The 14,303-nt window shown below is 43.2% G+C and overlaps 1 protein-coding gene across 5 annotated transcripts in view; it reads right to left on the reverse strand.

The window, feature by feature from the left end:
* Nucleotides 1-10,182, reverse strand: part of PPP1R12A (protein phosphatase 1 regulatory subunit 12A) — a 124,419-nt gene extending 114,237 nt beyond the window's left edge. For all 5 annotated transcript variants that reach the window (XM_059815995.1, XM_059815994.1, XM_059815993.1 and 2 more), the window contains exon 1: nucleotides 9,946-10,182. In XM_059815995.1, the coding sequence (XP_059671978.1) occupies nucleotides 9,946-10,182 (237 nt within the window). The remainder of the gene's footprint in view (nucleotides 1-9,945) is intronic.
* Between the last annotated feature and the right edge of the window lie 4,121 nt (nucleotides 10,183-14,303).

Consider the following 14,303-nt stretch of genomic DNA (forward strand, 5'->3'; position numbering starts at 1 on the left):
CTGTTAAGTTACTCCTTTGCAGAGATGGGGGAAGTTGTTTCTCTTACTAATCATATCTGATAAGCACTGTGACATACAAGTATTAGCATTCAATACCACTCTTACACACATACAAGTGTAGCTATACAGAGACAAAAATGCCAAGCATTTGGCTAGGTTGTATTCAAGCAGGTAGAAAATAAGTGACCAGAAAGCCATGTCCAGAGAGATTAACAAACAAAAATCCACTGACAGCCACAGTGTTAGTGCAACCTACCCTCTCTGCTCTGCTATTCTCAAAAGCCAAGAAACTGATGTTACACAAAAATTCTTCTTAAAGAGATAGTGTTAAACTTCTGTTTTCCATTTAGTAGGAGACAAATCGCATGCTCCCCTTGAAAAAAATCTTTATAATTAGGACCTAGAATAATTCAAGTTGCAGTAGTTGAACAAAACAAAAGTGGTAGCAAATTGTGAAGTTTGGCAAGCTTTCTGAAAACATTGTTTTATATGGTTTGATTGAAATTAGATTATTACTTAACAACAGGAGTCCCAATTTGGCCCACAGGCACAATGCTGTCACCCCAGTCTTCACTTTTCACTTTGATTAAAACCTAAGGCAATTCATTTTTGCCCAAGTTTGCAGCAATTTCGGCACCTAAAGCACCAGGCTGGATTGATTTGAAAACATTTCCAAAGACAAGGGTAGTAAAACAAGTTTAAGAGTTGTTGACTTTTTGTAACTAGATAAAAAAATAACTTAATGCTGCAACAACAATAAGCAGGGTTACTTACATTTTATAGAATACAGGAAAGGTAGTCAAAATTAAGACTGATTGAGGCGCTAATACCAATAGCTTGGAGTGTTTCATCTCTGGGATGGGGGCACACTTTTTGAAAACTCTCATTGATTTCATTAAGATTATTCACTCAATTAAGCCTACTCATTCAAGTATAATTGCATACATTTGCGAATATACTGCAAGTAACAACACTTTTGTTAAAACTTGAGATTACATGCTTTGCAGCTTTAAAATAACAAATTTTCCACTTCAGTAATGGAAGCATAGGTTTACAATCAAGAATGCTATAGCAAATCTCAGGACATTAAGCAGCCAAAAGTTTCAAAGCCGGAAGCCCAAGATGGTATTTTGCTTTCAGAAGGAGCCCACAAGGATCCTGGATTTAACAGAGGAATACAGCTTCTCAATGAAAGCTTCATCCAAGTTAGGTGTTTCAGAAGGTAGCATTGACCACACACATACATCAGTATACATGCTTGCCAGCTGTGCTCACCTTTGTTACCAGATGAAGATATTGTTATTTTGCCTTAAACAAATACTCAATTCAAGTGTGAAATTTTAAGAAAAATACTGTTCGGTAAGTTCATCCTATAAGTTTGAAGCAGAACTATTAACAAACAAGTTTCATGTTGCTAATATTCATCTTAGTCATTCTGTGAAAGAACCAACAAAATAACAGGAAAATTAAATTCACATTAAAAGTGACATATATATATTTCAGATCCACAACACAGGCCAAGACTTGCCTATGATCCCCTGATGTACAAGAAACCTCAAATACTCAAGTACATATACAGAAGATACTTTGGTTACTCTTCTAGCTTCACTATCAAGATGTTAAAACAGCAGCAGCACTAAATAATCACCCCAGAACTAAAACTTGCATAGTAATCACCACTGGCTGGCTAACTGATCCTGTCAAAGCAAGCTGTCATAGTTTGAACTCAAGACAATGAATTACAATCATAACATGGGAAAATAAATCAAAGGATATTTCAGACCGATTTAAGGGAAAAAAAAAAATCAGTGAGACTTGGCCTCTGACAATGTTTTAGAGCTGGAACCATTTCTAACAACCACAGCTTACAGATATTAGTATCGAAGAGCATGGTTATGCGCCAGTTATAGACCAAATGTAAAATTAAAGTATTCAAAAGTTGCAGTACTATAAGAACTATTTACTTGCAGCCTTGAAGAGAAACCTACTTCTGTGTGTAGGCCCAAAATGAGGCTGCATTTGCTGGTCAAGTTTTCTTCAGGGGTTTCACTCTCTTATTAAAGCCAACTCCACTCTTCACTCTGTTTAACAGACCTTTAGAAGCCACTAGTTTAAGAAACATATATTGTTAATGGGGTAAGTGCTAACAGCACTCAGGCATAAGTAGGAAATAGTCTTGTTCAAAGACTTCATTATATTGCTCTAATTTTGTTTTTGTGAATGAGTGTTGTCGAAGATTCAGTGCTTCCAGGTTAAGCGCAGTCGCTGATTCAATGTTCTCAAAAAACAACTGAGACAGAAAAGCTGGGTACCAGGTCTTGTCAAAACAAAGCATTTGAAAAATAAATAAATCCAGAAATACTTCCCCGTCTACCCCCAAGTACCCTGATCATCTTTTGTCTTCTTGTTCTAACCTTACAGTTTTGAAATTACTAGAAAGGAAACAGCTGAGGAATGCTGCCATTCTTATACCATGCTTTCCATTGACTGTCATTTCAGGAATGCATATAGGAAAGTAAAGCAGCTTGGAATGTCTCCACCCATCCAGCAGCATCAGAAGCTGCCCAGCTTACTGACAGCTCCACTACCTTGCAGCTGCATTCCAGTTTGCATTTTTACAGTTGCCCAGATCGGTGAAGAAAGATATATTGTTAAGCACTGATGCAACATTTGTTAGGTTAATGTCCTCATACATTGCATGTCCTATATGCATATACTCTATATTGATATAGTATGGCAGCAACAAGGCATAATTTACAATTTCTTGGTTGCAAGAGTCCCAGAAGGATGTACTCATGCCATAGTTATCCAAAACTACCACCACATTCCTTTCAGAGCATATTAGTTTGTCTAAGTCTAGCCCATCTGAATATATTCTTGGATAAAATTTAAGTATTTGCCAAGAACACATGCACGTTCCTCAATTCCACATCCTGTCAGCCCAGCCTCAAAAGAGTCACAACTACACAGAAAGAAGCAAGCAATTTGCTGGGCTCTCAATTTTTGAGAGGATTGCAGTAAGTATCTTACTAGCCCAAGTAACAACTCAGAGAAAGAGAGCAAGCGAGAGCACAAGCAAAGGGATAAACAAGAAAAGAACTGGCCAAAAGCCTGTCAAACCATCTGTTCCAACTAAAATTTAGCATATACCCTTTAAGCTGGGAACACAGATCCTCAGTTAGAACACTGAAGTTGTATCTCTAATGATTTATAATGACTACTTCTGTCTCCTAGCCTCAGATTTAGCTAACAAACTGAAATTGAGTAATTTGGTAAAAAATAATACGTTTGCTACTACAGTGCCAAGATCAAAAAGGCCTCAAATCAAGTGTGTTCAAATCAGTTTTATTCATACATGCAAGAGCATATCCAACTCAAATACACCTTGTAAGAGTAGATATCATGAAAAAAATATTCTAACAATACCAAGAATATAGTAGAATACCATGGATAAAGCTTTATTGTAAAAGTAGTATTAATGCTACAGTGAAACTCATAGCTATAGACCAGCAGAAATTGCCCCTGAACATGAGCTTCAGTAAATACTAAAGCCCTACTAGCTGAATTCATCCTTACATTGAACACAGAAGTCTTCCTCCATGACTAGGTAAGTTTAAGAAATCTGTCAGTTACACTAACATGGAAACTTGCTGAGGGGAGACCTTATCGCTCTCTACAATTACCTGAAAGGGGGTTGCAGAGAGGTGGGTGTTGGTCTCGTCTCCCAAGTGACTAGCGACAGGACAAGAGGAAATGGCCTCAAGTTGCATCAGGGGAGGTTCAGGCTGGATAGTAGGAAACATTTCTTTACTGAGAGAGTGGTGAGACATTAGACTAAGCTGCCCAGGGAGGTGGTGGAGTCACCATCCCTGGAGGTGTTCAAGGAACATGTGGATGAGGCATTGTAGGACATGGTTTAATGGGCATAGTGGTGTTGGTTGATGGTTGGACTTGATGATCTTACAGGTCTTTTCCAACCTTAGTGATTCTGTGAAATAATTAGAACAACTACTATATGCTAGAATTCACTCGGGTTGTTCTATTTGTGCACAAGAAATATCCGTAGCAATGAAAACTGCTATGTAACCAGACATTGAAACCCCAGGTTGAAACTTAACAGACACGAAGAAGCCAAGAGACACTTGGAGATAAACCTAAAAAGGTGAAAAGATTGTTACTCGTTTCTTTTATAAAACACCAAGCAAAACACAATTCAAATGCAGCATTTAGATTTCTACTGTTATACTTAGAGTATATTATGAAGAATCACATCTTTTTTCCTCTTCTTGCCTCCATTTCAAAGGGTAAAAAAAAAAACCAACTTAGATGACAAGATCAGTAGGAAGTTAACAAGTACTTATTGTAGAATCTGAACCTAGCTACTGTAACCACGGAGAGAAAGATCTATAGCCCACACAAGAACCAACTCCTATTACAAAAGGGATTTTAAACAAATACTACTCTGTAGTCTAATCACTGAGTGAAGTTGACATTACACTTATTTCAGGACTCATTTTCTCTGTGCTCTATGGCACAGATAGAGAATTAAAAAAATAAATCAGGATAACATAATACAAGCTGAGCAAATGACAACCCAAAATTGTCTATCATCTACAAGGAGAGCATTAGGGGGTTTGGTGGGTGGGAGGTTGTTTCCCCTCTGAACAGTGAGATTTAGGCATCAGGTTCATAACTAAGTACAAACCTCTCTGTACGAAAGGAAGTTCTCTTACTTGACGGTCTTGAAAAATTACCAGGTTTACCATACACACCAGTATTTTCACCCTCCAAAAGAGGCAGTGTAGAAGTCATAGCTAGGAGGTTACGAAGACAACTTTGAGCCAGTTCCATACCTTCCTTACCCTTGGTTGTTGGGTGCTGCTGTTGTGATGCAAACACCCTAGAGATTTAAGACTGTGGCAACCTGTTCTTTGCTCTTATGACTTGACATGCTCTGCATGCTATGGCCCCAGCTCAAATACATGACCTGTGGTATCATTTGTCAAAAAGGATCCTGACAGTACAGCCTTAATGCCCTCTATCAAGTTCCAAGGCAAAGGTATCCAGTGCTGGTAGATTTTATGTCTCTTTTTCATCACTCCCTGCTGTTTGAAAGGATGTTGTAACAAGGATGACGGTTGATGCCTACCATTACGATACCCTTTACTGTAACAGGTACTATGAGCATACCACCAGGAGTCCTAACAGACTTTTTCACATAAACTATTGCAGAAACTCCCGCAAAGGAAGGTACTTCTTATCCAAGAAATAAATCCCACAGAACCCACAGGAAATATTAAGACAGCAATAACTGTCCTTAATCAGTTAGAAAGAGTAAGTGTTCAGTGAAACACACTTGTGAAGAGTTTCTCAGCATCTTAATTACTACTGAGGGATCAATGCAGCAGAGTCCTACAGCAGTGGCATCAAATCAAAATTTCTATTTAACACTGCATACTGCTATGCCTGCAAACCAATACATAACTAGAATGTGGGTAAAACAGTCTCACCTTCATAGTCACTTTAGTATTTGAAGAGTTGCAGAAAAACACTCATTTTTGCAACAGAGAGAGCACCTTTGGAGAACTTTGCTTAATTAAACTGTACTTGTCCTGGACAAAAAAGAGCACATGAATCCTTCATTAATGATAAGGAGCATCTCTTGCTGTTCAGCCTTCACCAAGGACAATACCTACAGTACTCAATGATCCCCATGCACAAACAGCCAAGACAATTTCCCTTATCTTACTTCCAAAGCAGCACTCTCCCCAGAAAGAAGCAAGATCAAGACAGCAGAACATGCTCCCTTCATGCTATGTGGTGGAATTAGGCCGCAGCACCCACCTTCATCACTCAAAGAAAATGAGGCCAAAAACCAGGTTACAACCTCCAAAGTCTGAGCAGCCTCAAAGAAAAAGGGCAACCAAAATAAAAAAAAAAAATCAGGCTGCATAAATTGTCATACCTAACCACAGCCTAATCTCAGCCACCTTCTTTATCAGGAGCATGCAGGTACTCCACAGCGCACACCCCATGCTCCCAGGGGAGCAGCACGCACAGGAAATCCAGCCTTCCAGGAAACTGGTCCCATCACAGTCCCTCCCCACCACATGCAGCCTTTCCATAGTGCTGCCCAGAAAGGGTGGGCTCCTCTTTCCCATACAGAACTCTATGTAACTTTCAGACAAACTACTTTCAGTCACTTAAGCAATAAATTCCAATCAGAGCTAGTGAACCAAGTCCTCTTTTGTGGAAAGCAAGGGAAGAGAGAGTCCAAACTCTGAGGAAGGATAGGTCCTAAGCTTTCAGGATGATAGAACTGAATCCCACTCCAAATAAATATGACTGCCCTGGAAGGGACCAGGTTTTATTGAAAACAGTATATAGTCTCTTCTTTACATTATTTCAGAATAGGCCTCTTCCCCCCCCACTCTGCAGAAACTATTAATCTGTGAGGTCACAGCTCACCTCTGGGCTCCATTTTTCTCTCAATTTCTCCTTACATTCAATTGTTAAGGCAGATGAGAAAAGCTGAGAATAAACTTCAACCTCCACTAAATTAATAGAACAAACATCTGATTGTAAATTCAAGGTCTAATTTAAAAGTAAGTTTTCTGGTCTTACAGACATACACACACAACATGTATAATATGTAGGATATGCTAGCACAATACATACATGCAATATAGGATATTGCAGCAGGATAGTATCTCCCATAGACAGAAAAATGGCCTTGTGCTGAAAATTCGTCCTTTGTGCTGAAAGCCTAACCTGAATGTATGCTGAAACAAGTTCTTAAAGAGAATGATATTTGAACCCAACATTACATACAGGAATAATAACGATCACCTAATGACAATTTTTCCCCTTTTTAATTTGAAATTTATTTCACATGTTCTCAGATATGATGCACTCAAGTCCACTCATTTATGCGCGTGCAAGTATAAAACAAAATCACTCACTGGTAGTGTCAAGAGGTGAAGAAAGTACCTGCATTGGCTCTGCTCCTTCCTTCTCTAAGCTACCAAGCCAATTGTTATTTTTTCTTTCCCATATACATTAAGAGAAACAATTCTACATAAAGCTTTCTGATGGTGATGGCATTCTAGCCCACTGTTACAGGAAAAGTTTGGCTAATGGCTTTCGTAACAAAGCTTGATGCTCCATTAAAGACCAGATCTGAAGTTCACCAGAATTTCAGGATTAATGGTACTTTCCCCTGAGCACTTCCAACCACCTGGGCTGTGAAAAAGAAAACACAGCTTAAGTCTCCTCCTAGTTAGCTGGACAAAGAAAGGCAAAATAGTATGTAATTCTACTGCTATTTCAATAACTGCAAAAAAAGTCAGATGCAAGACAAAAAGGACACAACCCAAAAAAGGTAGAGTCACTGTATCTTTACTGAGCTATTCCTGTGAAGCAGCAAAATCCACGTTGCTATGTGTTGCCTGTCAGATCCCCCCCCCAAAAAAAAAAACAACCCAAAAAAACCCAAACCACCAACAAAACCCACAAAGCAACAGCAAACCATGGCAGTCTTAAACACAACAATGTGGACTTTAGCACAATTGACATCAGTCAGACAAAACTCTGTCAGGAAGAATGACAAGTTTTTGAAGAGTTTCCTTTGGGAACAGATACAGCTTTGTTCCATGCCACAGCCAAATCTGATTAAATGAATTCATGTTATAGACTGCATCATGTATGATTTGCGCCTTTCATATGGCATATTAGAGGAGAAAAAGATTTATTGATAATAATGAAGTGAAACAATACAGAGTTGGTCATGGGCAGGCATTGGTTATATGCCTTTTTTTTCTAGCAACAGGCAACATTCTTATTTGCTTTCAGTATCACAAAACCAGAAAAGGCTCTTCATTATCACTGGGAGGGGGGCAGGGGAGAGGGGAGAAGGAGAGTGAACAAGAGTTTTAGCAGTGATGTAAATCTTCACCTCTGTTCCCATAGACTTTGCCCTTCCAAACTGCAAGCCAAATACAGGTAAAAAGGAGGGGAGAATAAGCTCAGAACGATCTTGATGAAAGCTTTGTTGTATATAGTATCAAAGACATTTTGAAAAAGCCATCTGGACTTCATGAAGACAAACACCACCATTCATCTCTTATTCTAACAATAGAGTCAAACCAAACGTCATCCTTTCCCACCAATCACTGGAGTACAGTAACTTGTAGACCCAACGATCTAACCAGTTAAGGTATGACTTCTAATACAGAGCTCCCTGGAAGCATAAAGCAATCATAACTTGATTAGAAAATAATAAATACATAAAACCTCACTATGAAGTGACAGGCTAGCCTGAAGTCAGGTAATCGTGCTGCAGTAACATGCTGACGGGCTTAACCACAACATACATGAATTCCTTCAGTTCAGTTCACAACTGAAAGTAAACCAATACCCTTTTTACAGGGGAGCAAATGACAACTTATACACAGGAAATAGAGCAAAGAGTAGTAGAATTTTACATCTTATGTTCAGGAGGGGATTCTATCCAGTACTATGGTGCAACTTATGTATTTGTAGAGCCTCACATCCTTGGAAAATCTATATGGGATCGTTAAAATACATTAAACAAAAATGAGGTGGTGAATTTAAGAAAAGCACTGTACAACAATGTTCTAATTATGTCACCTTTGACATAACTGATTTTGGGAAGATTTCTACTTGGTCAACTTATATGTCATAATCATTATGGTTTTTTTTTAAACTACCAAACAACTTCTAAACTTAAGAACAAGCAGCTAGCCTGTCAAAGATAATTTTTTGCTTTTTGGATATCCAGTAAATTTCATGTTGTGTGGAAGCTTTTGGCCTTCTAGAGAAACAAAAACTATTCAGGCAAACCCGCATTATCTCTGGATTGCCACAGCCTTTCCTTATTTGGCTAACGTTTTGAGATTCCAATCAGACTGCTATGAAGTTCAACATGCACAAAGCATCCATTTTGAGGAAACTTCACAGCCAGCTTCCCTTCCATTCCCCCCCTGCCCCAAGTGAAAGTTATCTCCCTCAGCACCAACCCCCCTCCCACATACCCACACCAGAACAAAGCAATATGGATTCGGTTTTTTTATTGCTCTCCAACGCACGAAAGAGAACTGTAAGAGCTCTGCTCCCCTTAAAGTTCAGCTTTCACACTGCGGCAGAAGCCATCACTAAAGAAAGCAAGCAGCCTGTTATTGATACACGTTTCTATATTAGGAACAAAACACTGGTTCCCCTTAGAAACCGGAGAGAAATAGATGACCCGTCTCTCCACACGCCCGCCCGCCCGCACACACGAGCAGGTTTAATCGGCTCAACTGCTGCGAAACCGGGGAGACGGGGGAAGCAGGAAACTGCTACCGGGATCCCGGGCAAGAGGCAGCCGGGGGAAGCGTCCCCCGAGGCGAGCCCGCCTCCCTCACCTGCCGGCCACCACCCCTCCGCCGGGGGGCACCTGTCCCGTCCCCCCCAGACACCTCGGGGCAGGGCCCGCTCCCCCCGTCCCTCCCGAGGGAGGCGCTGCCAACAGGGGAAGCGAGGCGAGCGGGGAAAGCGAAAGAGGGTCACCGGCACCTCCTCCCCGCCGAAGGAGAGGCCCAACCGCCCCCTTCCGACGCCCGGCCTGCGGGGAGGGGGCGCAGCCTCTCGCCCCCTCCAGCCCAGCCGGCCCGGGCCGCTCCCCCGTGGCCCCCTGCGGCCGGCCGGCCACCCCCGAGCCTGACCCCGGTCGCCGCCACCTCCCGCCCCGCGCTCGCGGCCCCTCCCCGCCCCGACACCCCCCAGCGGAGGGGAGAGCAGCAGCCTCCGGCTCCTTCCTCCTCCTCCTCCTCCTCTCGGGGGGGCACTTCGCCGGCCGGCCTCGCTCCCCCCTTCCCGAGCCCCGGTCCCGCCGCCGAGCTTGGCCAGGCCCCCCCCGGCCGGCGGGAACGGCTCTGCACCGACCTGGTGGAGCGCGGTGAGCCCGTCCACATTGGCGTAGTTGATGTCGGCGCCCCGCTCCAGCAGCCGCAGCACCTCCTCGGTGTCCCCGCTAGAGCAGGCGGCCAGGAAGACGGCGCCGTCGTCGAACTTCACCTTGGTCTTTTTGCGCTTGACCACGGGCGGCTCCAGGTCGGTCTCGGAGCCGATCCAGCGCTTCAGCTGCTCGTTCCGCTTCTGCTTGGCGTCCGCCATCTTCATACCCCGCTCCTGCCTGGCCCCCTTAGCTAACGCTGCACCGAGGATAGACTATATACCGCCAGTATCCCACAGCGCACCGCGGCCCGCACTCACCCTCGCTCACTCACCCACCCAGATGGAGGGCGCAGGGCGGGAGGGAACCGGAGGGGCGGGACGACGGCAGCCTCGTTAGCATAACCCCGCGAGATTTCACGGAGGGCGGGGGGGGGAGGCGGGACTGGGAGGAGCCGCGGGGGGGGGACCGATGCGGGAGGGCGGGCACGGGCGCGCCAGTGGCGCGGGGTGGGGCGGGGCGCGCGGCGTCCCTGGCGAGCGGGGGGCGGGCGGTGAAGTGCTCGGCGGGCCGGGCGGGGGAGTGCCGCCGCCGCCGCCGCCCGTGTTGTGACTGGGGCGAGGCCGGCTCGGTTTGCTTCATCCCGGGCCCGTGAGTTCAAGAGTTCAGCCGAAGGGTCACCGGGGCGGAAATCCCCGCGACCGCAGGGGAAGAGCCGGGGCCAGAGGCCTGCGGCGGCACGGCCCCGCACGGCGCCCACGGCCTGCCCGGGCCTCGCCTCGGGGGTGGCCGCGGCACCGGCCTTCTCCCGCTGCGGCCTGGGTCTGCTGTCAAGGCTGAAAAAGTACACTCAGAAAGCGATGAGGGCCTGGCCAATGAAACGGCCGCACCGAAGGGTGGCCGGGGCCGTACTGCCCCAAAACGAAGTGTGTGAGAAGAGGGAACAGTACGGTTTACCGGGGCTCCTGGTGTAGGCCTTACACCGGAAAACCTAAGCCGGACTGGAGGCATGCGGCTCCCAGGGGCTTCTGTGGCTGGAAGCACGGTGCTCCTCCGCCTCTGTGGGGCAGCTTAAGGCGCTGCCTGTCCCTGCCAGCGACCTCTCTGTCACCTGCAACAACATCGGCGTTTCTGCCTGCACTGGCAAACAGGGCAAATGCAGCCGCCTGGAGGAAAGAAGAGAAGAAATGGGGCGACGTACGTGGGAGGTTAGACGTGTCCGTGTTAGGGCAGCTTGCTGTACAAAAGAACCATCTCCCATTTGCCCTGACACTTCTGCATGGCAGTGGACAAATCCCTGTGCTTATCGTTCATGTTATGTAAAGTTCACTTCCATTATCTGAAAACCTGGGGTAGCAAGCCCATCTTTTCTGTTGGGAGAAAACAAGTTGTTACAAAGCATACAGCATTTGAACATACAAAGATCAAAATATATTCGTTTGGAGTTGCAACTTCTAGGAATCAAGCTATTACACGTAGTAATTTTTTTTTTCCATGCGTAGCATGTTTTCTTTAGCTAAAAGTGATATTTATTTTGTTTCAAATTGAATCATCTCTGGGGATAAAATGTGGTTTTAAACTTACTGGAAAAAAGTTTTATTTTCAAGTAATTATAGGAAACAAAGTATAGTTTGAGAGGGTCGCCAAACCTCATACACTTCAAATTTTGCATGGTTTGTTCTTTTCTAATTATAATGCCTCCTTCTTCACGGTGGGCAGTCTCACAGCCTACTCAGGCTTATTATTTCCATTTTTATTGATAAAAATGTCAGCGACGTTTCGCAAGAAGAAGTAGTTGTAACATACCTGCAGGAATGTGTTGTTCTTAATGTCTTTCAGAACAGATTTTCATCTGGAGATATTTGCATAGTATCCATCAGATTTACTCATGCAGCAATGCATGAGATATAATGCACTGACAATTTGCAGGCGCAATGTGATTGTGAACGAAAGATGACATCTTGTAGTGAAGATGAAAGATTTGCCAGAGACAGATTTGCAGCCTAAGTAGGTGGATGAACAACTACCTGGCACCTAATTTATACCTTCCCTTTGACAGCCTGTGTGACTGAGGTACAGTTTAGGCTCCTGGGTTTGAAAGTATGGCTGACTCTGCATAATGCACTTCAGAAGCAGTCTTTGCAGTATTTATTACTGACACGGATGATTGTGTTGTGCTTTGGCATAGCGCTGGTACCATTAGCCCAGCATGGACAGTTACCAGTCGTGAGCTTGGCTGCATCGACCAGCTCACATCTAGGGAGGGCATTTGCGCAGGCTCCAGCCAGCTGTTGTGGACTTGTCCTTGTGGGCAAACTTCCTTGGGGACAGACTCTCAATCCAGTGCCATTTCCTAAGGAGCTGAAAACTATAACCCAGAAAAAGGTAACGCAAGATAAAAGCTGAGTCCTCCTTCCCTGGATGTCTCTGATATTTTACATGTACCCTCCCCAACGTGCTGCTTCTCTCTTTCTCAGTTGGCTGTCTGAGAATTTGACTCTTCAAAGAAACCACATAGCTGAAGAATGTAATACACTGATTTCAGCAAGCAATATTTAAATCAAGTGCTTTATTAGCAGCAAAGTAATTCTAGGCAAATTGATAGGTACTTATTCAAAATGCACTCTCTTAGGAATGTCATTGTCATGGAGCATGTTTTTAGGTTTCCATCAGAGCTCCCATCCCCTCTCCTTGACTTCATTCCTCCAGCTTAGCTTTTTCTTTCTGGTCATGGATCCTCCTTTAACTCCTTCAGCTCACTCTCCTTGGCTTGTTAGTGAAATGCAGAGGTTCTACAGCTCAGAAAGCAAGCCCCTTTCTGTTCTTCAGTATCATACAGTCTGGTTTTAAAGATCAGATCTAATACTTTCCTTGTGTTCCTTTCTCTGGGGCATCTTTCACTAATTCAGCTCCAGCTTTTCTGAGAACTTCAGCAAATATCTTTCCTTACACACTGCAGCTATTGGTATGTTCTACATTCTTGACTTTATTTTTCACAGAATCACAGAATCCCTTGACTTTTTCATTTTTTTGGGTTGCACCTCATTTTGGAGTTATGTTATGTTTGAGGCTTTTTACAGACTCCACAGGCAACGTATAATTCATTTGTGCAGCCAGCTGAAATTCAGCTATTCCATATATATGGAGTATATATGCCTTTCCCAGATAGATAGCTGTGTGCTCTACAGTAAATTATATGTGGTCCTTGAATGTTATCTAGCAAAGCATATGGTCTTCCTTAGGCAAAAAGTAGAGCTGTCATTCATGTAAACTGGTTAATCTCTGCGATTGTTCACATTTTCTGTGTTCAACAAAATTCAGAACAAGAAGGGAATGATGATAAAAGTAATAATCATTCTTAAAAGTTGTTTTTAATTTCTGTATTTTTCCTATCTCGTATCTCACATAAAAGTTTATAACTTCAATAGCAAAGGCATACTGGGCCATATTCTTTACCCCATCCTACAAGTTTGATGTCATTGAATTTCATTGCAAAATCAGTGTAGCTGAGAGGAGATGAGACCGTCTACAGCTTCTAATTCAGTACTAATTGAGATAAACATATACAACTACCAATAATATTTGCTGCAGAAATCTGATATTCTTTTCTAATTATCTACCTAAGCATGGAGGGTGAAGTTCATCTGTGCAGAGGGTTAGACCAAACCCTATATATTAAGGCTCTCTTTGAAGACCATATTGAAAGTGAGTATAAAATTTGTTCTGAAGCAGTCATTACTGCACCACAGTATCACAAGATTTAATTAGATAACTGCATAAGTGTGCATGTGTGTTTACAATAATAATGGCATGCTAACAAGAGACACATTGGTTTAGGTACCTGATGTGTGCAACCTGAGGACACACTAAGTAGACCTAGTTTTACCAGGCTGTTTTGATGTATCTCTACCAGACTACCCAACACACTAGACGTGCTGTAAAATCCTTTGTTTGCATGTATATACGTAGCACTAAAGGTGATTGAATATGTAATTTTCCACATACAAATACTATCACTGAATTCAGTAGGACTACTTTTCTCTAGAGGTAACCATGTAAACATTTGCAGAGATAGCATCTACACGTGTGTATATTGTCAGTTAATTTAATGGCAGGCTTCAAGTGATCAATAAAATGATTTAGCAATGAGATTGTTATCAGGGTGCTTTCTGGTTTTCCATTTTTTCTTAAAAGCATTACAACCATCATTCAAAGCTATTTCATACAGGCTTCTGGACCGCAGAAGTACACAGATGAAGCTTTTGCACTACGCAAAATAGTCAGCTTCTGGGATGTAGAATTTTTATTCTGACCTCCTAAGGATAATTGTCTTGTCTTTCATCTTGAA

This window comes from Gavia stellata, chromosome 4 (assembly GCF_030936135.1).
Source record: "Gavia stellata isolate bGavSte3 chromosome 4, bGavSte3.hap2, whole genome shotgun sequence".
Classification (NCBI taxonomy): Eukaryota; Metazoa; Chordata; class Aves; order Gaviiformes; family Gaviidae; genus Gavia; species Gavia stellata.